The following is a 24,103-nucleotide window of genomic DNA, read 5'->3' on the forward strand; positions in this document are numbered from 1 at the left end:
TATACTAATTAGCTAATGAGCGTATTTTTAATTAATTAAACACTAACCTTGTAGGAGGAGCCTTGTAGAGTTCAATAAGAGCGAGTGCTTGTGTAGTTGCAGTGACGCTAATAACGAAACTAGGTATACTGGAGCAGTTGTGATTGGCTAGTCCGCCTTTGGCTAACAACACGATGTATTTTCCGTCCGGCCAATGTATGTGGTGTACCTAAGGGAGGATTGGGTTAGGGTTAGGGTGTCTATGACTTGTCTTATACTGTAACTGTAACTGTAACTGTAACACTCGTACAGTTTACGAAAACAAAAATAAAATAACATAATCAACAGAATAGCACAAAATTTAAATCCACCATGTCAAGAAGCACGAAATTTGAATATACAGCGACGTTTAGATTATAACATATTATTTCATTAGTCATTATCTACAAAACTTCAATCGTAAAATATGTTGCTGATGTTTATATTAGTACTGTACTATGTTTATAGTTTCTCTACCTGAGATCTGATTCTCTCCCATCTGAGTTCGTTGGTAGCTAAACTAGAGACATCTATCTCAACTGAACTATGTCCCATATTGGCGAGAATACACCCTTTTTTCAGTCTGTGGGAAGGATGGGTAAGGGTAAGGGATTCTTGTTAATTATTTTGATATTTTATTTTGTAACTTGCAGAATACACATGAGAGTTACTTTTAACTTAACTCTTGAATCCCATTATTTTAAGTAAACATCTAGACTCCATATACCGGCACTCCATATTCTTGGGTGCCGGGATATCGTACCTGAAGGCCGAATTGGTAACATTATATAAAGGGGGTCTTCTCACAAATTCTCTAGAAATTGACTTAACAGTTTTTAAATTCATCTCTTTTATACCTAGAACATAATATATTATATCCTGAACGTTTCAGGGTGATTGCCCAAAAAATGTAGGAGAAGATACAATACAATTACACATATTAGCGCTGACCTTCGACCGGTAATAACTTCAGCTAGTAACAATATGTTTCCATAGGACCAAAAGCAGCTGATAGGTATCACTCCCCTCTATTAGAAACAACTATAAAGTAAATTTCGAGAGAATTTTATTATATCAGGTGTAATATAACCTAAGATCACCATCATTAATTCCTCTCAGATTCCCAGGCTGCACTTGGTGTTGTTAAAGCGCTTAACAACACCAGTTTTAACTCCAGGTTCGTTCTGAACATCTCAAACCAACTCAACTCACTAGGTATTCACATCGAGTAGAACTTAAATGTTCCAGGACATGAAGGAGTATACGGTAACGAACTAGCGGACGAACTCGCAAGGGACGAATCCAACAACATCCCCATAGGACCAGAACCCTTCCTCCCAAACAAGCCACACTCAGTGACAAAGGAAAATCCCACTTGAGATGTTCCTTCACAAATATAAATACAGGAACTTTAATTTTACAGGAACTCACATCAGATGGCTAACATGGCCTCTGTCAAGATAGGTCACAGCCCACTAGCTCACTTTCAGAACGTGGCGAACAACGTCAACTTCGAGATGCAAGATGTTAACACTTTCCAGGAGAAGCAGAAACATCTTAGCACTTCCTCTGAAAGTACACCCCTACGGAGGATGAGTAAACTCAACCATATCTTCAAATTTGTGGAACAGTCGTCAAGACTGGATAGGGACAACCTTTCTGGGTAACCTCCTAGGATTCTTCATCAGGAACTTTCACTAAATCCCACACTAGGAACTCAACCTAGGCCTGTCTCCGTACAGAGACAACTCTCCCAGGCTTTGACCTCGCTCGGAAGTCCCATGTCTGCCCGCGGAAGTACTACAACGGAAGTCAGTTTGCTCTGAGCCCGGTAGCGACACTCGACAGCTTCAAGACTCCAGAGGTCTGTTGCGGTGATATTTATTTTTTATGATTATGTATATACTTTGGGAGTCTTGGAGTGTAGCTAGCAGGAGTTGCACTATGTGGGTAAGGCGAGAAGGCTTCCCGCTTACCGCAGGAGGACAGCGTCCGTTGACCGTAACCGATAGAAGGTACACCTGGTATTTGGGGGATATTATATCGGGTGTAAGGTATTGTGATACCTGGTATTTGGGGGATATTATATCGGGTGTAAGGTATTGTGATACCTGGTATTTGGGGGATATTATATCGGGTGTAAGGTATTGTGATACCTGGTATTTGGGGGATATTATATCGGGTGTAAGGTATTGTGATACCTGGTATTTGGGGGATATTATATCGGGTGTAAGGTATTGTGATACCTGGTATTTGGGGGATATAATATCGGGTGTAAGGTATTGTGATACCTGGTATTTGGGGGATATTATATCGGGTGTAAGGTATTGTGATACCTGGTATTTGGGGGATATTATATCGGGTGTAAGGTATTGTGATACCTGGTATTTGGGGGATATTATATCTATATCGGGTGTAAGGTATTGTGATACCTGGTATTTGGGGGATATTATATCGGGTGTAAGGTATTGTGATACCTGGTATTTGGGGGATATTATATCGGGTGTAAGGTATTGTGATACCTGGTATTTGGCGGATATTTACTTATTCATGTGATCTGTGTAAGGATATTTACTTATTCATGTGATCTGTGTAAGGATATTTACTTATTCATGTGATCTGTGTAAGGATATTTACTTATTCATGTGATCTCTGTAAGGATATTTACTTATTCATGTGATCTCTGTAAGGATATTTACTTATTTCCTTATTCATGTGATCTGTGTAAGGATATTTACTTATTCATGTGATCTCTGTAAGGATATTTACTTATTCATGTGATCTGTGTAAGGATATTTACTTATTCATGTGATCTATGTAAGGATATTTACTTATTCATGTGATCTCTGTAAGGATATTTACTTATTCATGTGATCTGTGTAAGGATATTTACTTATTCATGTGATCTCTGTAAGGATATTTACTTATTCATGTGATCTGTGTAAGGATATTTACTTATTCATGTGATCTCTAGTAACCACGTTCTTGTTGCCGGTGCACGTGACCACTATGTCAGCATGATGTACCACGTCTTCTAGCCGTACTATCCTGAACCCCTGACAAAATATTATAAATTGTTATCATGAACAAGTGTTAGGGAAACAGTAGGACCAGTAGTATAAGCGGGAGCCAGGATTATCATAATCTATCCAGCCCGCCCGGCTGATTATTCTAACCCGGAGGTGTTTATAATGTAATCGACACTCTTATCACAGCGTAATTACCACAAAATCGATCAAAATGTCGCTCACAAATCTTTGCACTTGCACGTGCGCGTTCAACACCGTTACCATAGTTACTTTGCAACTTCTTATTTTTCATCTAATTTGCACGTGGTCGATCGTACATACATACAGCTACAGACAGACATAATCTTTCGTATTATAATTAAGACTAGAAAGCCCGTGGTCACAGGGAGAAAAGTAATGGTATTCTTTGGTACCAATGGTAGTCAGTATTTATCGCATCAAAAAATATCCGTCACAACCGAAGATACAGCCGATTAAAATGTAGCTCGCACTAAACACAACGTAATTACTACAAAGTCGATCAAAATGTCGCTCGCAAATCTTTGCACGTGTTTCAACAGCGTTACTATGGTTATTGGTTACAATGCAACTTCCAATTTCTCATATAATTTGCACGTGGGCGGTCGTACAGACAGACAGACAGAATAATTCTTTGAATTATATAATTACTAGAAAGCCCGTGGTAACAGGGATGAATCTAGTAGTTTTCTATTTCTTTGGCAGTCAGTTTTTATCGCGTCAAAAAATATCCGTCACAACCAAAGATACAGCCGATTTAAATGTTGCTTCAGTACTAAACACAGCGTAATATCAACAAAACCGATCAAAATGACGTTAAAACAATCATTGCACGTGCACGTGCGTGTAATAATCCTCGTTACCATGGTAACTACGCAACTTCCTATTTCTCGTTTGATTTGCACGTGGGCGGTCGTACAGACAGACAAAAAGAATTCTCTGAATTATAGTAGAGATACTAGAAAGCCCGTGGTCACAGGGAGGAAGCTAGTAGCATTCTTTGGTAGTCAGTTTTTATCACATCAAAAAATATCCGTCACAACCGAAGATACAGCCGATTAAAATGTAGCTCGCACTGAACACAACGTAATTACCACAAAACCGATCAAAATGTCGCTCGCAAATCTTTGCACGTGCACGTGCGCTTTTGAATACTGTTACCATGGTTACTTTGCAACTACCTATTTCTTATCTATTTGCACGAGGGCGGTCGTACAGACAGACAGACAGAATAATTCTTTGAATTATAAGTAAGAAGATAATATGTTATTATTACCCAGTACACACGTTAAAAATGTAACAAAATACTGTATAGAATGTCAATAATAAAGTTTGGATACCTGCATAGCGGCTTGTATAGCACAGATAGGATCCACCTCCGTTACCATAACATTACAACCAATGCCCTGGGACAAAGTGGAATTAATTTATATTTACAGTCATCATTAGATATAACTTCCCAATAACTTATCCTACCAACTTAAGTCAAAAACTTAACCTACCAACTGAGAAATTGCTTCTTGAGGATAAAGATTAAAGAATTGAATGCCACAACACTAATGATTCTGAACCACAACTCATAGTCTTTAGACCTAGTAGTGCTCAGTGAGTGAGGTAGAGAAAGCTCTTCACACTTTGGTAATGTTTGTGCCTTCTGTTAGGAACCTTGGACTGGCTATGGACAATCAGCTGGTATTTGATAACCAGATCATAAATCTCAAGAAGAAATTTGTTCATACGATACGTAATATCAGAAAAATCAGATTTTTACTGAAGTACTGAGTCCCAAACAGATTAAGATCATCGTTAACAGTCTAGTGATCTAGTCGTGGCATATCTAGATTACTGTTACGGTTTGGTAGTTTGGTATTGGCGAGAAGCTTTTACGTCAGCTTCAGTAACTATAAAATGCTGCAGCAAAAGCTGTAACTGGTGAATATAAACATGACCATCTTGATGATGACTTTTTAAATCTTTACTGGTTCGATGTTAAGAAAAGGATTGTCTTCAAAATCATACTTCTATCTTACAAGGCATTTTTAGGATTTGCACCAACTTATTTGCAAGATATCTTCAAGTCCATCTATTGTAACGGGCACAATTCTTGTTTATTTTAAAATAATATAATTTTATAATAAAATCTTTTTGAAATGTACCTGAAAAGCAGCAGCGCACCCTTTGCCAACCTCACCATACCCCAAAATAACAACCAGCTTACCGCCTATCATACAATCCGTGGACCTGGGGTGGTGAATTTTACAGTAAGTAACTACTCGTCAGAGTATATAATTAGTAAGTTACTACTCGTCAGAGTATATAATTAGTAAGTTACTACTCGTCAGAGTAGTTACTTACTTAATTAGTAAGTAACTACTCCTCAGAGTATATAATTAGTAAGTAACTACTCGTCAGAATATATAATTAGTAAGTAACTACTCCTCATAGTATATAATTAGTAGGTAACTAGTAAGTAACTACTCGTCAGAGTATATAATTAGTAAGTAACTACTCGTCAGAGTATATAATTAGTAAGTAACTACTCCTCAGAGTATATAGTTAGTAAGTAACTACTCCTCATAGTATATAATTAGTAAGTAACTACTCGTCAGAGTATATAATTAGTAAGTAACTACTCGTCAGAGTATATAATTAGTAAGTAACTACTCGTCAGAGTATATAATTAGTAAGTAACTACTCGTCAGAGTATATAATTAGTAAGTAACTACTCGTCAGAGTATATAATTAGTAAGTAACTACTCCTCATAGTATATAATTAGTAAGTAACTACTCGTCAGAGTATATAATTAGTAAGTAACTACTCGTCAGAGTATATAATTAGTAAGTAACTACTCGTCAGAGTATATAATTAGTAAGTAACTACTCGTCAGAGTATATAATTAGTAAGTAACTACTCGTCAGAGTATATAATTAGTAAGTAACTACTCGTCAGAGTATATAATTAGTAAGTAACTACTCGTCAGAGTATATAATTAGTAAGTAACTACTCCTCATAGTATATAATTAGTAAGTAACTACTCGTCAGAGTATATAATTAGTAAGTAACTACTCCTCATAGTATATAATTAGTAAGTAACTACTCGTCAGAGTATATAATTAGTAAGTAACTACTCGTCAGAGAATATAATTAGTAGGTAACTACTCGTCAGAGTATATAATTAGTAAGTAACTACTCCTCAGAGTATATAGTTTGACAAGGGTGCCCATCAAGTCATATAAGCTGAGTGTTAGGTAAATGTTAACTAAACGTTTAAAAAACATAATTATATACTGTAAGCTGAAGGTACTATGTTTAAATACTCTTTAATTACCGTTTAATGGCGTCAGTGACACTTTCTCTACTTGCGTAGAAGTTATCAAACTTAGTTTTAGTCACACTGTCGTTAACATTCATAACTGGAGCAGGGAGTTTCCCTTGCCGTGACATCTGATACAACCTGTGTATACCTGACATGTGGTGTGTTAGTTTACCTTGCCGTGACATCTGATATAACCTGTGTATACCTGACATGTGGTGTGTTAGTTTACCTTGCCGTGACATCTGATATAACCTGTGTATACCTGACATGTAGTGTGTTAGTTTACCTTGCCGTGACATCTGATATAACCTGTGTATACCTGACATGTAGTGTGTTAGTTTACCTTGCCGTGACATCTGATATAACCTGGGTATACCTGACATGTGGTGTGTTAGTTTACCTTGCCGTGACATCTGATATAACCTGTGTATACCTGACATGTGGTGTGTTAGTTTACCTTGCCGTGACATCTGATATAACCTGTGTATACCTGACATGTAGTGTGTTAGTTTACCTTGCCGTGACATCTGATATAACCTGTGTATACCTGACATGTGGTGTGTTAGTTTACCTTGCCGTGACATCTGATATAACCTGTGTATACCTGACATGTGGTGTGTTAGTTTACCTTGCCGTGACATCTGATATAACCTGTGTATACCTGACATGTGGTGTGTTAGTTTACCTTGCCGTGACATCTGATATAACCTGTGTATACCTGACATGTGGTGTGTTAGTTTACCTTGCCGTGACATCTGATATAACCTGTGTATACCTGACATGTGGTGTGTTAGTTTACCTTGCCGTGACATCTGATATAACCTGTGTATACCTGACATGTAGTGTGTTAGTTTACCTTGCCGTGACATCTGGTATAACCTGTGTATACCTGACATGTGGTGTGTTAGTTTACCTTGCCTTGACATCTGATACAACCTGTGTATACCTGACATGTGGTGTGTTAGTTTACCTTGCCGTGACATCTGATACAACCTGTGTATACCTGACATGTGGTGTGTTAGTTTACCTTGCCGTGACATCTGATATAACCTCTGTATACCTGACATGTGGTGTGTTAGTTTACCTTGCCGTGACATCTGATACAACCTGTGTATACCTGACATGTGGTGTGTTAGTTTACCTTGCCGTGACATCTGATACAACCTGTGTATACCTGACATGTGGTGTGTTAGTTTACCTTGCCGTGACATCTGATATAACCTGTGTATACCTGACATGTGGTGTGTTAGTTTACCTTGCCGTGACATCTAGTAAGCCTTTACTGATTTGATGGTATTAAATAGTAAGCCTTTACTGATTTTATGGTATTAAATAGTAAGCCTTTACTGATTTTATGGTATTAAATAGTAAGCCTTTACTGATTTTATGGTATTAAATAGTGAGCCCTTGCTGATTTTATGGTATTAAATAGTAAGCCTTTACTGATTTTATGGTATTAAATAGTAAGCCTTTACTGATTTTATGGTATTAAATAGTGAGCCTTTACTGATTTTATGGTATTAAATAGTGAGCCTTCACTGATTTTATGGTATTAAATAGTGAGCCTTCACTGATTTTATGGTATTAAATAGTAAGCCTTTACTGATTAAATTTTATGGTATTAAATAGTAAGCCTTTACTGATTTTATGGTATTAAATAGTAAGCCTTTACTGATTTGTTGGTATTAAATAGTGAGCCTTTATTGATTTGATGGTATAAAATAGTACTTGCCTTTACTGATTTGAGGGTATTAAATAGCGAGCCCTTACTGATTTTATGGTATTAAATAGTGAGCCTTTACTGATTTTATGGTATCAAATAGTAAGCCTTTACTGATTTTATGGTATTAAATAGTAAGCCTTTACTGATTTTATGTCCTCCAGACTAGAGAAGGTAAAGAAGCAGATAGAGTTGATGGAGCAGTTTTTGGATTGGAGTAGGAAAATGAAGGCCAAGCCTAGCAAGTGTGTCTCCCTGGGAATGAAGGTGATAGATGGTACGTACCAGGCTTATGACCCAGAGATATTGATTGACGGCCAGATAATCAGCTATGTAGGAAACAACCCGATTAAGTTCCTGGGCCACTGGATCTATGTCGATCTAGGGTTAAATGACACTAAACAACGGATTGAAGACAAACTAAAAACTCTGTTTCAGACAGTGGATGAGTGTGGTCTCAACGGTGTCATGAAGTGTTGGATCTACAATAACATGCTGACTAGCAAGATGTCCTGGGATCTGATGATTTACAACCTTCCTGTAAGTTTTGTGTACGAACTGGATGCTATCTGCACCAGATTCTTGAAGAAGTGGTTGGGTGTTACTAGATCAATTACTGTGACAGTCCTGTACAGGAGCAAGGATTACTTCAGGCTAAACTTGAAGAAGCTAAGTGACTTATACAAGTCTCTTCAGGTATCAAAGGGACACGCCCTGAAGAACAGTGATGACACCAAAGTTGTAGAAGCCTATAATAACAAGAGAGAGAAACAGGAGAACAGCCCGAGATGGTCTTATACAACGGAGCTGACGGCAAGAGAGCGAGATCTCTACTTCCAGGAGTTGGTTGGAGTAGTGACTAAAGACCGAGTAGGACTCGGATGCAAACCAAAGTTGACTGAGAGGCAGAAGCTAAGACAACTGGTAGAATCGGTGTCAGAGAACGACATGCTAGTCACCCTGGTAAACAAGGGAGTACAGGGCAAGTTCTTGACATGGGAGAACACGATGCAGTTAGACTTAGGATGGAACAGCCTTATCTACAACTACAAGATGAGCCCGGCTCTCCTTAAATTCCACCTAAACTCGACACACGACGTGGCTAATACCCCTGCAAACATGAAATTGTGGAACTACTCGAGTACAGGAAATTGTGCACTTTGTGGTTGGAAGACGTGCAACATCAAGCACATCCTAGCCGTCTGCAGTATAGCAAGAAACTCCAAAAGGTACAACTGGAGACATGACAACGTCCTACGTGTTATAGCCGGAGCCTTGATTGACCAACTCAAGATGTACAATTCCTCAGGTTCCACGACCTCCGACAAAGAATGGATACGGTTCAAGTCGAAGGATGGGAAGTATGAACACCCAAAGCCAAAGCTGAGGAAGGAGAGGCCCTTTGAGAGAGCGAAAGACTGGAAGCTGATATGGGACGAGGACACACTACCTGCCCAGTTCCCACAGCACATCTACAACACAGCGGAGAGACCCGACATTGTAGTATGGTCGGATAGTTTGAGAGAAGTAGTTCTGATTGAACTGACTTGTGGTGACGAGAGTAACTTCAGTGACCAAGTAGCACGTAAAGAAGCACGCTACAACAGAGAGCTGATTCCTGGCATCGACGGGTGCGGTTGGAAAGCTCTGCTCTTTACGGTAGAGATTGGGTGTAGGGGCTTCTGGCACCATACTGTACCAGCTCTATTCAACTACTTTGGATTGGCGAAGAGAACGAAGAATAAAGCCCTGAATGAGGCTGCTTTGGTCGCTCTTCGATGTTCCTATACAATCTGGTTAGCCCGCGACAACAAGAAATGGTCTACCTGCTATGACATCGCAAGGAGGCCAGAAGTCATAAACTGTGAAAGCTGAGTGTTGGGCCCATAAAACATGTTGAAAGCTGCAACCAGGATCACAAGTACTGGTGGAATACAGAATGACTTGCTAATCAGATTTATAGATGGAGTTGCTATCGAAAGATATAGAACTCAGGTAAACATCTAACCTGTAATAGTTTATTGTTGATTTTTCTTAAATAGTAAGCCTTTACTGATTTTATGGTATTAAATAGTGAGCCCTTGCTGATTTTATGGTATTAAATAGTAAGCCTTTACTGATTTTATGGTATTAAATAGTAAGCCTTTACTGATTTTATGGTATTAAATAGTGAGCCTTTACTGATTTTATGGTATTAAATAGTGAGCCTTCACTGATTTTATGGTATTAAATAGTAAGCCTTTACTGATTTTATGGTATTAAATAGTAAGCCTTTACTGATTAAATTTTATGGTATTAAATAGTAAGCCTTTACTGATTTGATGGTATTAAATAGTAAGCCTTTACTGATTTGTTGGTATTAAATAGTGAGCCTTTATTGATTTGATGGTATAAAATAGTACTTGCCTTTACTGATTTGAGGGTATTAAATAGCGAGCCCTTACTGATTTTATGGTATTAAATAGTGAGCCTTTACTGATTTTATGGTATCAAATAGTAAGCCTTTACTGATTTTATGGTATTAAATAGTGAGCCCTTACTGATTTTATGGTATAATAGTAAGCCTTTACTGATTTTATGGTATTAAATAGTAAGCCTTTACTGATTTTATGGTATTAAATAGTAAGCCTTTACTGATTTTATGGTATTAAATAGTAACCCTTTACTGATTTTATGGTATTAAATAGTGAGCCCTTACTGATTTTATGGTATTAAATAGTAAGCCTTTACTGATTTGATGGTATGAAATAGTGAGCCCTTACTGATTTGATGGTATTAAATAGTAAGCCTTTACTGATTTTATGGTATTAAATAGTGAGCCCTTACTGATTTTATGGTATTAAATAGTAAGCCTTTACTGATTTTATGGTATTAAATAGTAAGCCTTTACTGATTTGATGGTATTAAATAGTAAGCCTTTACTGATTTTTTGGTATTAAGTAGTAAGCCTTTACTGATTTTATGGTATTAAATAGTGACTCTTTACTGATTTGATGGTATTAAATAGTAAGCCTTTACTGATTTGATGGTATTAAATAGTAAGCCTTTACTGATTTTATGGTATTAAATAGTAAGCCTTTACTGATTTTATGGTATTAAATAGTAAGTCTTTACTGATTTTATGGTATTAAATAGTGAGCCCTTACTGATTTGATGGTATTAAATAGTAAGCCTTTACTGAAATTATGGTATTAAATAGTAAGCCTTTACTGATTTTATGGTATTAAATAGTAAGCCTTTACTGATTTGATGGTATTAAATAGTAAGCCTTTACTGATTTTATGGTATTAAATAGTAAGCCTTTACTGATTTGATGGTATTAAATAGTAAGCCTTTACTGATTTGATGGTATTAAATAGTAAGCCTTTACTGATTTTATGGTATTAAATAGTAAGCCTTTACTGATTTTATGGTATTAAATAGTGACCCTTTACTGATTTTATGGTATTAAATAGTGACCCTTTACTGATTTGATGGTATTAAATAGTACTTGCCTTTACTGATTTGAGGGTATTAAATAGCGAGCCCTTACTGATTTTATGGTATTCAATAGTGAGCCTTTACTGATTTTATGGTATCAAATAGTAAGCCTTTACTGATTTTATGGTATTAAATAGTAAGCCTTTACTGATTTTATGGTATTAAATAGTAAGCCTTTACTGATTTGATGGTATTAAATAGTAAGCCTTTACTGATTTTTTGGTATTAAGTAGTAAGCCTTAATACTGATTTTATGGTATTAAATAGTGACTCTTTACTGATTTGATGGTATTAAATAGTAAGCCTTTACTAATTTTATGGTATTAAATAGTAAGCCTTTACTGATTTTATGGTATTAAATAGTAAGCCTTTACTGATTTTATGGTATTAAATAGTGAGCCCTTACTGATTTGATGGTATTAAATAGTAAGCCTTTACTGATTTTATGGTATTAAATAGTAAGCCTTTACTGATTTTATGGTATTAAATAGTAAGCCTTTACTGATTTGATGGTATTAAATAGTAAGCCTTTACTGATTTTATGGTATTAAGTAGTAAGCCTTTACTGATTTGATGGTATTAAATAGTAAGCCTTTACTGATTTGATGGTATTAAATAGTAAGCCTTTACTGATTTTATGGTATTAAATAGTAAGCCTTTACTGATTTTATGGTATTAAATAGTGACCCTTTACTGATTTTATGGTATTAAATAGTGACCCTTTACTGATTTGATGGTATTAAATAGTACTTGCCTTTACTGATTTGAGGGTATTAAATAGCGAGCCCTTACTGATTTTATGGTATTCAATAGTGAGCCTTTACTGATTTTATGGTATCAAATAGTAAGCCTTTACTGATTTTATGGTATTAAATAGTAAGCCTTTACTGATTTTATGGTATTAAATAGTAAGCCTTTACTGATTTGATGGTATTAAATAGTAAACCTTTACTGATTTTTTGGTATTAAGTAGTAAGCCTTAATACTGATTTTATGGTATTAAATAGTGACTCTTTACTGATTTGATGGTATTAAATAGTAAGCCTTTACTAATTTTATGGTATTAAATAGTAAGCCTTTACTGATTTTATGGTATTAAATAGTAAGCCTTTACTGATTTTATGGTATTAAATAGTGAGCCCTTACTGATTTGATGGTATTAAATAGTAAGCCTTTACTGATTTTATGGTATTAAATAGTAAGCCTTTACTGATTTTATGGTATTAAATAGTAAGCCTTTACTGATTTGATGGTATTAAATAGTAAGCCTTTACTGATTTTATGGTATTAAGTAGTAAGCCTTTACTGATTTGATGGTATTAAATAGTAAGCCTTTACTGATTTGATGGTATTAAATAGTAAGCCTTTACTGATTTTATGGTATTAAATAGTAAGCCTTTACTGATTTTATGGTATTAAATAGTGACCCTTTACTGATTTTATGGTATTAAATAGTGACCCTTTACTGATTTGATGGTATTAAATAGTGAGCCCTTACTGATTTTATGGTATTAAATAGTAAGCCTTTACTGATTTTATGGTATTAAATAGTAAGCCTTTACTGATTTGATGGTATTAAATAGTGAGCCCTTACTGATTTTATGGTATTAAATAGTAAGCCTTTACTGATTTGATGGTATTAAATAGTAAGCCTTTACTGATTTGATGGTATTAAATAGTAAGCCTTTACTGATTTGTTGGTATTAAATAGTGAGCCTTTATTGATTTGATGTTATAAAATAGTACTTGCCCTTACTGATTTGAGGGTATTAAATAGCGAGCCCTTACTGATTTTATGGTATTAAATAGTGAGCCTTTACTGATTTTATGGTATCAAATAGTAAGCCTTTACTGATTTTATGGTATTAAATAGTGAGCCCTTACTGATTTTATGGTATTATAGTAAGCCTTTACTGATTTTATGGTATTAAATAGTAAGCCTTTACTGATTTTATGGTATTAAATAGTAAGCCTTTACTGATTTTATGGTATTAAATAGTAAGTCTTTACTGATTTTATGGTATTAAATAGTGAGCCCTTACTGATTTTATGGTATTAAATAGTAAGCCTTTACTGATTTGATGGTATGAAATAGTGAGCCCTTACTGATTTGATGGTATTAAATAGTAAGCCTTTACTGATTTTATGGTATTAAATAGTGAGCCCTTACTGATTTTATGGTATTAAATAGTAAACCTTTACTAATTTTATGGTATTAAATAGTGAGCCCTTGCTGATTTTATGGTATTAAATAGTAAGCCTTTACTGATTTTATGGTATTAAATAGTAAGCCTTTACTGATTTTATGGTATTAAATAGTGAGCCTTTACTGATTTTATGGTATTAAATAGTGAGCCTTCACTGATTTTATGGTATTAAATAGTAAGCCTTTACTGATTTTATGGTATTAAATAGTAAGCCTTTACTGATTAAATTTTATGGTATTAAATAGTAAGCCTTTACTGATTTTATGGTATTAAATAGTAAGCCTTTACTGATTTGTTGGTATTAAATAGTGAGCCTTTATTGATTTGATGGTATAAAATAGTACTTGCCCTTACTGATTTGAGGGTATTAAATAGCGAGCCCTTACTGATTTTATGGTATTAAATAGTGAGCCTTTACTGATTTTATGGTATCAAATAGTAAGCCTTTACTGATTTTATGGTATTAAATAGTAAGCCTTTACTGATTTGATGGTATGAAATAGTGAGCCCTTACTGATTTGATGGTATTAAATAGTAAGCCTTTACTGATTTTATGATATTAAATAGTGAGCCCTTACTGATTTTATGGTATTAAATAGTGAGCCCTTACTGATTTTATGGTATTAAATAGTAAGCCTTTACTGATTTGATGGTATGAAATAGTGAGCCCTTACTGATTTGATGGTATTAAATAGTAAGCCTTTACTGATTTTATGGTATTAAATAGTGAGCCCTTACTGATTTTATGGTATTAAATAGTAAGCCTTTACTAATTTTATGGTATTAAATAGTAAGCCTTTACTGATTTGATGGTATTAAATAGTAAGCCTTTACTGATTTTTTGGTATTAAGTAGTAAGCCTTTACTGATTTTATGGTATTAAATAGTGACTCTTTACTGATTTGATGGTATTAAATAGTAAGCCTTTACTGATTTTATGGTATTAAATAGTAAGCCTTTACTGATTTTATGGTATTAAATAGTAAGCCTTTACTGATTTTATGGTATTAAATAGTGAGCCCTTACTGATTTGATGGTATTAAATAGTAAGCCTTTACTGAAATTATGGTATTAAATAGTAAGCCTTTACTGATTTTATGGTATTAAATAGTAAGCCTTTACTGATTTGATGGTATTAAATAGTAAGCCTTTACTGATTTTATGGTATTAAGTAGTAAGCCTTTACTGATTTGATGGTATTAAATAGTAAGCCTTTACTGATTTGATGGTATTAAATAGTGACCCTTTACTGATTTGATGGTATTAAATAGTAAGCCTTTACTGATTTTATGGTATTAAATAGTAAGCCTTTACTGATTTTATGGTATTAAATAGTGACCCTTTACTGATTTTATGGTATTAAATAGTGACCCTTTACTGATTTGATGGTATTAAATAGTAAGCTTTTACTGATTTGATGGTATTAAATAGTAAGCCTTTACTGATTTTATGGTATTAAATAGTAAGCCTTTACTGATTTTATGGTATTTAATAGTGACCCTTTATTGATTTTATGGTATTAAATAGTAAGCCTTTACTGATTTGAGGGTATCAAATAGTGAGCCTTTACTGATTTGAGGGTATCAAATAGTAAGCCTTTACTGATTTTATGGTATTAAATAGTGAGCCATTACTGATTTGAGGGTATCAAATAGTAAGCCTTTACTGATTTGATGGTATTAAATAGTGAGCCTTTACTGATTTTATGGTATTAAATAGTGAGCTTTTACTGATTTGAGGGTATCAAATAGTGAGCCTTTACTGATTTGAGGGTTTTAAATAGTAAGCCTTTACTGATTTTATGGTATTAAATAGTGAGCCATTACTGATTTGAGGGTATTAAATAGTAAGCCTTTATTGATTTTATGGTATTAAATAGTGACCCTTTACTGATTTTATGGTATTAAATAGTAAGCCTTTACTGATTTGAGGGTATCAAATAGTGAGCCTTTACTGATTTGAGGGTATCAAATAGTAAGCCTTTACTGATTTGATGGTATTAAATAGTGAGCCTTTACTGATTTGAGGGTATTAAATAGTAAGCCTTTACTGATTTTATGGTATTAAATACTGACCCTTTACTGATTTTATGGTATTAAATAGTGACCCTTTACTGATTTTATGGTATTAAATAGTAAGCCTTTACTGATTTGAGGGTATCAAATAGTGAGCCTTTACTGATTTGAGGGTATCAAATAGTAAGCCTTTACTGATTTGAGGGTATTAAATAGTAAGCCTTTACTGATTTTATGGTATTAAATAGTAAGCCTTTACTGATTTGATGGTATTAAATAATGAGCCTTTACTGATTTTATGGTATTAAATAGTGAGCCTTTACTGATTTGAGGATATTAAATAGTGAGCCCTTACTGATTTTATGGTATTAAATAGTAAGCCTTTACTGATTTGAGGATATTAAATAGTAAGCCTTTACTGATTTGAGGGTATTAAATAATGAGCCTTTACTGATTTTATGGTATTAAATAGTGAGCCTTTACTGATTTGAGGATATTAAATAGTAAGCCTTTACTGATTTGAGGGTATTAAATAGTAAGCCTTTACTGATTTGAGGGTATAAAATAGTGAGCCCTTACTGATTTGAGGGTATCAAATAGTGAGCCTTTATTGATTTGAGGGTATTAAATAGTAAGCCTTTACTGATTTTATGGTATTAAATAGTGAGCCCTTACTGATTTTATGGTATTAAATAGTAAGCCCTTACTGACCCCTTTGTTACCTGCTATGTTCTCCTCAACTATGCCAGATATGTTATTGAACTTGTCAGGGTAGTTTTTGTAAAGGTGATGTGTCAGATCTCCTCCGTCATCTAGGATCATGTTAGCCCACACGTTCTTGTTAACTCCTTCTCCTTCAACTGCAAGGTAAGCTAAGTTAACTCCTTCTCCTTCAACTGCAAGGTAAGCTAAGTTAACTCCTTCTCCTTCAACTGCACGGTAAGCTAAGTTAACTCCTTCTCCTTCAACTGCAAGGTAAGCTAAGTTAACTCCTTCTCCTTCAACTGCAAGGTAAGCTAAGTTAACTCCTTCTCCTTCAACTGCAAGGTAAGCTAAGTTAACTCCTTCTCCTTCAACTGCAAGGTAAGCTAAGTTAACTCCTTTCCTTCAACTGCAAGGTAAGCTAAGTTAACTCCTTCTCCTTCAACTGCACGGTAAGCTAAGTTAACTCCTTCTCCTTCAACTGCAAGGTAAGCTAAGTTAACTCCTTCTCCTTCAACTGCAAGGTAAGCTAAGTTAACTCCTTCTCCTCTAACTGCAAGGTAAGCTAAGTTAACTCCTTCTCCTTCAACTGCAAGGTAAGCTAAGTTAACTCCTTCTCCTTCAACTGCAAGGTAAGCTAAGTTAACTCCTTCTCTTTCAACTGCAAGGTAAGCTAAGTTAACTCCTTCTCCTTCAACTGCAAGGTAAGCTAAGTTAACTCCTTCTCCTCTAACTGCAAGGTAAGCTAAGTTAACTCCTTCTCCTTCAACTGCAAGGTAAGCTAAGTTATCTCCTTCTCCTTCAACTGCAAGGTAAGCTAAGTTAACTCCTTCTCCTTCAACTGCAAGGTAAGCTAAGTTAACTCCTTCTCCTTCAACTGCAAGGTAAGCTAAGTTAACTCTTCTCCTTCAACTGCAAGGTAAGCTAAGTTAACTCCTTCTCCTTCAACTGCAAGGTAAGCTAAGTTAACTCCTTCTCCTTCAACTGCAAGGTAAGCTAAGTTAACTCCTTCTCCTTCAACTGCACGGTAAGCTAAGTTAACTCCTTCTCCTTCAACTGCAAGGTAAGCTAAGTTAACTCCTTCTCCTTCAACTGCAAGGTAAGCTAAGTTAACTCCTTCTCCTTCAACTGCAAGGTAAGCTAAGAGTCAATGTGTTATTAGAACAGGTGTTATTCCTCATTATTATCAATACATTCCTTGTACCTGATCCCCCCCCCCCCGTCCTTGTGCTGGGTAATTAAATTATATTCGTCCTACCAGTCACACATTTCAACACATGATCTGGTTACCATGTTACCGGTGAAGCTCGGCGTATTGCTGCACAGTGTACGGCTGTTGTATTAAAATATTGAGGGATGCTCCGGTATTACTCGGACACTCTTAATTTAGTAATTAACAAATTTCTTCCAGCTGCAGCAGTGTAACCAATCAGTTAAGTGAACTAAAGAACTAAGTAAATTTAAAATCTCGAATACTTTCAGTCTTTACACACACTTTCAGTCTGGTATAAAATTTCATCTTAAATTTAATTAATATCGTGTTCAATTATGTTAGGTACGCAGAATCCTTACTCCTTAGTTTTATTAATGAGGATAATCCTAATATCAAGATTAAAAATTCTAAGTTTTACCAGGTTTTTATATAGTAATTCTTCATATTGCAAATAATTTGCAATATGAAGAATTACTATAAAAAAAATCAATTATTGATCATTAGAACTACTATCATCACAGCGACCCACCTAATGTTATCATACAAATTTCATTATACTTGTGCACGTTATTATGGTATTTAAGATCATTATGTCACATCCGGAATCTAGAACGGAAGATTCACGTTAGAAACATCATTCCAACTTTAACTAGTGTTTTAACACCAGCTATTATTATCATCAAGGTAAAATAACGGAACAACAAAGATAGATGACTATGTACTATGTTTATTAGCTACTCCCTAAACTAGGTGACTATGTACTATGTTTATTAGCTACTCCCTAAACTAGGTGACTATGTACTATGTTTATTAGCTACTCCCTAAACTAGGTGACTCACCAGTAGCCGTCTCAGAAGGGAAGTCTGCTGCTACACACTGGTCTATACACCACCAGAAACCTTTCTCCGTCATGTTCTTCCAGGCGTAAATATTCAACCCGCTCTAAAACAATAATTATTATTATTATCATTTTACATTACTTTACTGGGGGGGGGGGGGGGGGGGGGGGGATTTTGGATGGCCCTTAAAATCTAACAAATTGGTCAAACAGTTCGATTTTTGTTTTAAATTATAGATAAATTATAATTACATTTCAAAATACTGTATATCAAATATTATATAATGTATATCAGAATTGCTAAAAAATTTCAGAGAATATAGATAATAGATATGGGTCAAACTTAGATTTCCTGAAAATTTCATAATGATTGAGTGACAAAATCACTGATTAAGTGCCGAGATCACGTATCCGTAAGATCTTAAAAGGGTCATAACTCGGCGTAGTTGTAAACAACCAACTTGAAATTTTAGGAAAGCACTTCAACTATCAAACCAAATGTGTCCGGAAATTTTTGGAGTTCCTGACTCAAAACGTTCTCACTTTATGGTGACAATAAAGAAGTGGCGTGCCACACCCTCTGTAATAGATGAAATTTTATGAAATTTCAGGAAATCTAAGTTTTACCCATATCTATATAATTCTCTGAAATTTCCAAGCAATTCTGATACGAATTACGTGAGTTATTAAAGGGTTGCGTGTGGATAGTTACTTCTTGGCCACCCTGTAATTACGTGAGTTATTAAAGGGTTGCGTGTGGATAGTTACTTCTTGGCCACCCAGTATATTATATATCTGTACCACTTTAACACGAGTTTCCGCAAAAACCGTAAAAGATATTATACAACTTAAAAGTTTTTGACTGGTTCAAATGCTTTAATGGCCATCAAATCAGCAGAAAATAGGCCAAGGAATAAGAATTTTAGTGCCCAAAAGGCCCCGGGTTTAAATGTTCCATTAAAACCCCGGCGTTCTGTGGTTTGTGGGTAACACCAAAGGAAATACGGTTCCCCCCAGGATTTTCTGGGTTACTTTTAAAAAATCAAGGGGAATTTTTGGAATTTTTTTTTAAAAGGGTTTTTATTTTTTAAAATTTTTTTCAAATTTTAAAAATATTTAATGTAGGGGTTCCCCAAAATCGTAAAAGTTGGCCAAGTTAGGGATTCCATATCCAAATTTTTAAAAAAATCAAAAATAAACCCCGCTTTTGAAAAACCCTGATTTTGGCCCCAACTTAAAACAGGAAAAGGGTTACAAAAAGAAAAAAATTTGTTTCCTAGGAATTTTTTAAAAGGTTAGCCTCATAAAATTTTATTCCAAAGGGATTTTAGGGGTTTACGGGAAAACGGTTTTATACCTTGAAATTTATTTAATAAAATTGGTTTTTCTTCTACAGTTTTATTCGCTTTAGTGAAAAAAAAGTTTTTAACATTGTTTTTGTTTTAAGTTTATACCGAGTGAAAATAAGTTTTTAAAATTTTTTTTGGTTTAAAAAGTTTATATGTTAGGAAAATTTTAGGGTCTAATTGTTTTTGTTTTCAAAAATTTTAAAGGTATTTGAAAAAAGATAACCCATTTTTTCTTTTTTAGTTTTTTGCTAGGAAAATAGGGGAAAACCTTGTTTTGGCTTTTAGTTTTTACCTAGGAAAATAGGTCAAATTTTTTTTGTTTAAAACTTTTATATGGAGTAAATTAAGTAACTTTGTTTTTGTTTACGTTTTTTTCTTGTATTTTAGGTTAAGGGTTTTTGTTTACTTTATATTCCGTAGGGGGGGGAAAATTGAGTTAACTTTGTTTTTGGGTTTTTCAGTTTTATGGTAGTTTTGGTTAATGTTTTGTTTACATTTAAATTTGGTGAAAAAATGGTCAAAATTGTTTTTGCTTCTAAAGTTTATTCGGTAGTGAAAATGAGCAACGTTTTGCCCCCCAGTTTATATCGCGTAGTGAAAATAGAGTTCTCATTGTTTGCCACATTTTTAACGCGATGAAATAGATTAAAATTTTTTTTTTTTACTTTTATTTTGGTAGTGAAAAAAGTCTAACTTGTTTTTGGGCTTCAAATTTATTGCGAAATAAAATTGATTAATTGTTTTTGATTCTACAGCCCTATTTTGGGGTTGAAATAGGTCTAAATTGTTTTGCTTTACAAGTTTATATCGCTTTGTAAAAAATAGGGTCAAAACTTTGTTTTTGCTTCTCGTTTATACGCGTGGGAAAAAATGGGTTTAACATTGTTTTGTTTTTCCAGTTTAATGGGTTTGTGAAAATGAGTCTAACTTGTTTTTGCTTCTACGTTTTACCCGGTAGGAAAATAGAGTCAACATTGTTTTTGCTTCTACGTTTTTCGCGTAGTAAAAATAGGTTAACATTTTTTTTTGTTTCAGTTTATATCGGTGGGAAAAAATGAGTCTAACATTGTTTTGCTTTACAGTTTTTATGCGTAGTAAAAATAGATTCTTGTTTTTGTTTCCCGTTTAATCGCGTAGTGAAAATAGGTTAACTTGTTTTTGCTTTACGTTTATTTCTTTAGTGAAAATAGGTCAAAACTTTTTTTTTTGTTTCTTTTTTTCCGGTGAATAGATCAAACTTTGTTTTGTTCTACGTTTTATCGCGTGTGAAAAAGGGGACTAAATTGTTTTTGTTTTTTATTTTTTTGGTGTAAAAATGGTTTAAATTTGTTTTTGTTCAAGTTTATTGGAGTGAAAATGAGTCTAAATTGTTTTTGCTTTTTCAGTTTATTGGTAGTAAAAATGAGTTAACATTGTTTTGTTCTCGTGTTTTATTTCGCGTAGTGAAAATGGGGTCTAAATTGTTTTTTTTGTTTACGTTTTATGGTTAGGAAAAAAGAGTCAAAACATTTTTTTTGCTTTCAGTTTATATCGCGTAGTGAAAATAGAGTCTAACATTGTTTTTGCTTCTACAGTTTATATCGAGTAGTGAAAATAGAGTCTAACATTGTTTTTGCTTCTACAGTTTATATCGCGTAGTGAAAATAGAGTCTAACATTGTTTTTGCTTCTACAGTTTATATCGCGTAGTGAAAATAGAGTCTAACATTGTTTTTGCTTCTACAGTTTATATCGCGTAGTGAAAATAGAGTCTAACATTGTTTTTGCTTCTACAGTTTATATCGTGTAGTGAAAATAGAGTCTAACATTGTTTTTGCTTCTACAGTTTATATCGTGTAGTGAAAATAGAGTCTAACATTGTTTTTGCTTCTACAGTTTATATCGCGTAGTGAAAATAGAGTCTAACATTGTTTTTGCTTCTACAGTTTATATCGCGTAGTGAAAATAGAGTCTAACATTGTTTTTGCTTCTACAGTTTATATCGCGTAGTGAAAATAGAGTCTAACATTGTTTTTGCTTCTACAGTTTATATCGCGTAGTGAAAATAGAGTCTAACATTGTTTTTGCTTCTACAGTTTATATCGCGTAGTGAAAATAGAGTCTAACATTGTTTTTGCTTCTACAGTTTATATCGCGTAGTGAAAATAGAGTCTAACATTGTTTTTGCTTCTACAGTTTATATCGCGTAGTGAAAATAGAGTCTAACATTGTTTTTGCTTCTACAGTTTATATCGCGTAGTGAAAATAGAGTCTAACATTGTTTTTGCTTCTACAGTTTATATCGTGTAGTGAAAATAGAGTCTAACATTGTTTTTGCTTCTACAGTTTATATCGCGTAGTGAAAATAGAGTCTAACATTGTTTTTGCTTCTACAGTTTATATCGCGTAGTGAAAATAGAGTCTAACATTGTTTTTGCTTCTACAGTTTATATCGCGTAGTGAAAATAGAGTCTAACATTGTTTTTGCTTCTACAGTTTATATCGTGTAGTGAAAATAGAGTCTAACATTGTTTTTGCTTCTACAGTTTATATCGCGTAGTGAAAATAGAGTCTAACATTGTTTTTGCTTCTACAGTTTATATCGCGTAGTGAAAATAGAGTCTAACATTGTTTTTGCTTCTACAGTTTTTGATCAATCGCCCTGAAACTTTCAAGATATGTTTTAGGGATCATTAAGAAGCAGAACTGTGAGAAAGGCCTTTAAAACGTTTTAATTAGATTTTGAAATTTTTGACCTCTGCCATAAATAATGTCAATTTAAGACTACAATATGTAATTGGGTGGATTTTTGAGCAGATGCTTAACTATTAACAATATTTTTCATTATTATTATCAATCCAACTATATTTGTGACAAAATGTAGTTAAAAATAACCGTGGACTTTGATTTTGTCAAAAATTATAAAAATGGAAAAAAGTCACATTTTATGCGGAGCACCCTGTATATTGTATAATATACTATATAGTATCTACATTTTAAAAAGTACTGTAGCAAGAACTTGCTGAAGCAATATAACTGCAATACAAGCAATACATTACTTGTAACAAACCTCCTGTGCTATCTCAATCTCACGTCTCCCGAAAGTTGCTAGTTTTATGTTCCTCACACAGAAATCAGACTGACCTGCTGAATTCTTCTGCTCCCGCTCTCTGGAAACAAGAACGTTAGCAGCACATTGAACCAGATCTAGAATTAATGAAGTGATCAATTATCTAATTGAACTAATTAAAAAACTGATGATTAGCCATACTCTATTAGCAGAGTGCTTACTGACCTGGGGTCGAACTTAGCGTCCTCCTCCTCGTCACTAGACCCGCTCTCTGAACTGAAGCTCGAGCGAGAGGATACTGATCCAGATGATGACACTGCGATTGTAGGGAATATATTATCAGAGTTACTAATTATAATTCATTAATTTATTAAGATATATATTCAGCCTAAAGTTTTAGCACTCAAGTTTTTGAGAACTACTTATACTGGTAAATTTTCGCTTAATCGTGAAGCAAAAACCATTAGGAAAGTATAAGAAGAGAAATCTTAATCAATATTAAGGAACCCTAACGAAGTTGAAGATGGACTCCAACGACTTAAATTCTATTTCTTCTGTTCCCCCTGCCCACAGAAACCAGAATATCTTAAACAGTTTGTGGCAGTTTCTTGATTACGAGCAAAGTGCAAACTAATCATAATATTGTTTCTAACAAAGTAAAATGAGATGACGTACCATCATTACCATTGGAGGATATGGACATGGACCTGCTCCTCCATTTCTCCCTCCTGTAGCTTGCTTTTACCCCGTCACTGTGACCCAGTCTCTGCAGGTGCCTCCCCTGTGATATGAAGTTGTTATGTTGGTGTAGACAAGTGGATAGCAAATATTATTCGTTACCGGTACCAGTGGTTACCAGTGGTTACCAGGGGTTACCAGTTGTTACCAGTGGTTAGTGGTTACTGGTGGTTACTGGTATATGGTAACCCACTAGATTATTACCTTGATGGATGAATTTGCATCGTGAAATACAGGATACCTTTCCTCTGTCATATCACTATTCTAAAATGATCATTTCACCACAAAATATTGTGATATTCTGTAGTGATAGGTTGAGTAAATTTGCACAACTAGCAATGGTATCTGCGTGGAGTTTTATTGAACAATTCGTATTTTCGAAAGTTAAAAGCCAAAACCAGGATAAATTTA

The 24,103-nt window shown here is 34.4% G+C and overlaps 2 protein-coding genes across 3 annotated transcripts in view; both read right to left on the reverse strand.

Annotated features, from left to right (window-relative positions):
- Positions 1-24,103, reverse strand: part of LOC134814109 (glyceraldehyde-3-phosphate dehydrogenase-like) — a 91,982-nt gene that overhangs the window by 39,426 nt on the left and 28,453 nt on the right. The window lies entirely within an intron of this gene.
- LOC134814324 (S-adenosylhomocysteine hydrolase-like protein 1) overlaps positions 1-24,103 on the reverse strand; it is a 44,096-nt gene that overhangs the window by 1,178 nt on the left and 18,815 nt on the right. Inside the window, exons 3-13 of the mRNA XM_063822420.1 lie at positions 23,630-23,735; positions 23,180-23,270; positions 22,955-23,054; positions 18,559-18,661; positions 16,527-16,664; positions 6,395-6,530; positions 5,222-5,306; positions 4,406-4,471; positions 2,974-3,074; positions 496-601; positions 48-208 (exon numbers count right to left, since the gene is read on the reverse strand). Coding sequence (XP_063678490.1) covers positions 48-208; positions 496-601; positions 2,974-3,074; positions 4,406-4,471; positions 5,222-5,306; positions 6,395-6,530; positions 16,527-16,664; positions 18,559-18,661; positions 22,955-23,054; positions 23,180-23,270; positions 23,630-23,735 — 1,193 coding nt within the window. The remainder of the gene's footprint in view (positions 1-47; positions 209-495; positions 602-2,973; positions 3,075-4,405; positions 4,472-5,221; positions 5,307-6,394; positions 6,531-16,526; positions 16,665-18,558; positions 18,662-22,954; positions 23,055-23,179; positions 23,271-23,629; positions 23,736-24,103) is intronic.

Source organism: Bolinopsis microptera, chromosome 4 (assembly GCF_026151205.1).
Source record: "Bolinopsis microptera isolate Bmic1 chromosome 4, MBARI_Bmic_1.0, whole genome shotgun sequence".
In the NCBI taxonomy this organism is placed as follows: Eukaryota; Metazoa; Ctenophora; class Tentaculata; order Lobata; family Bolinopsidae; genus Bolinopsis; species Bolinopsis microptera.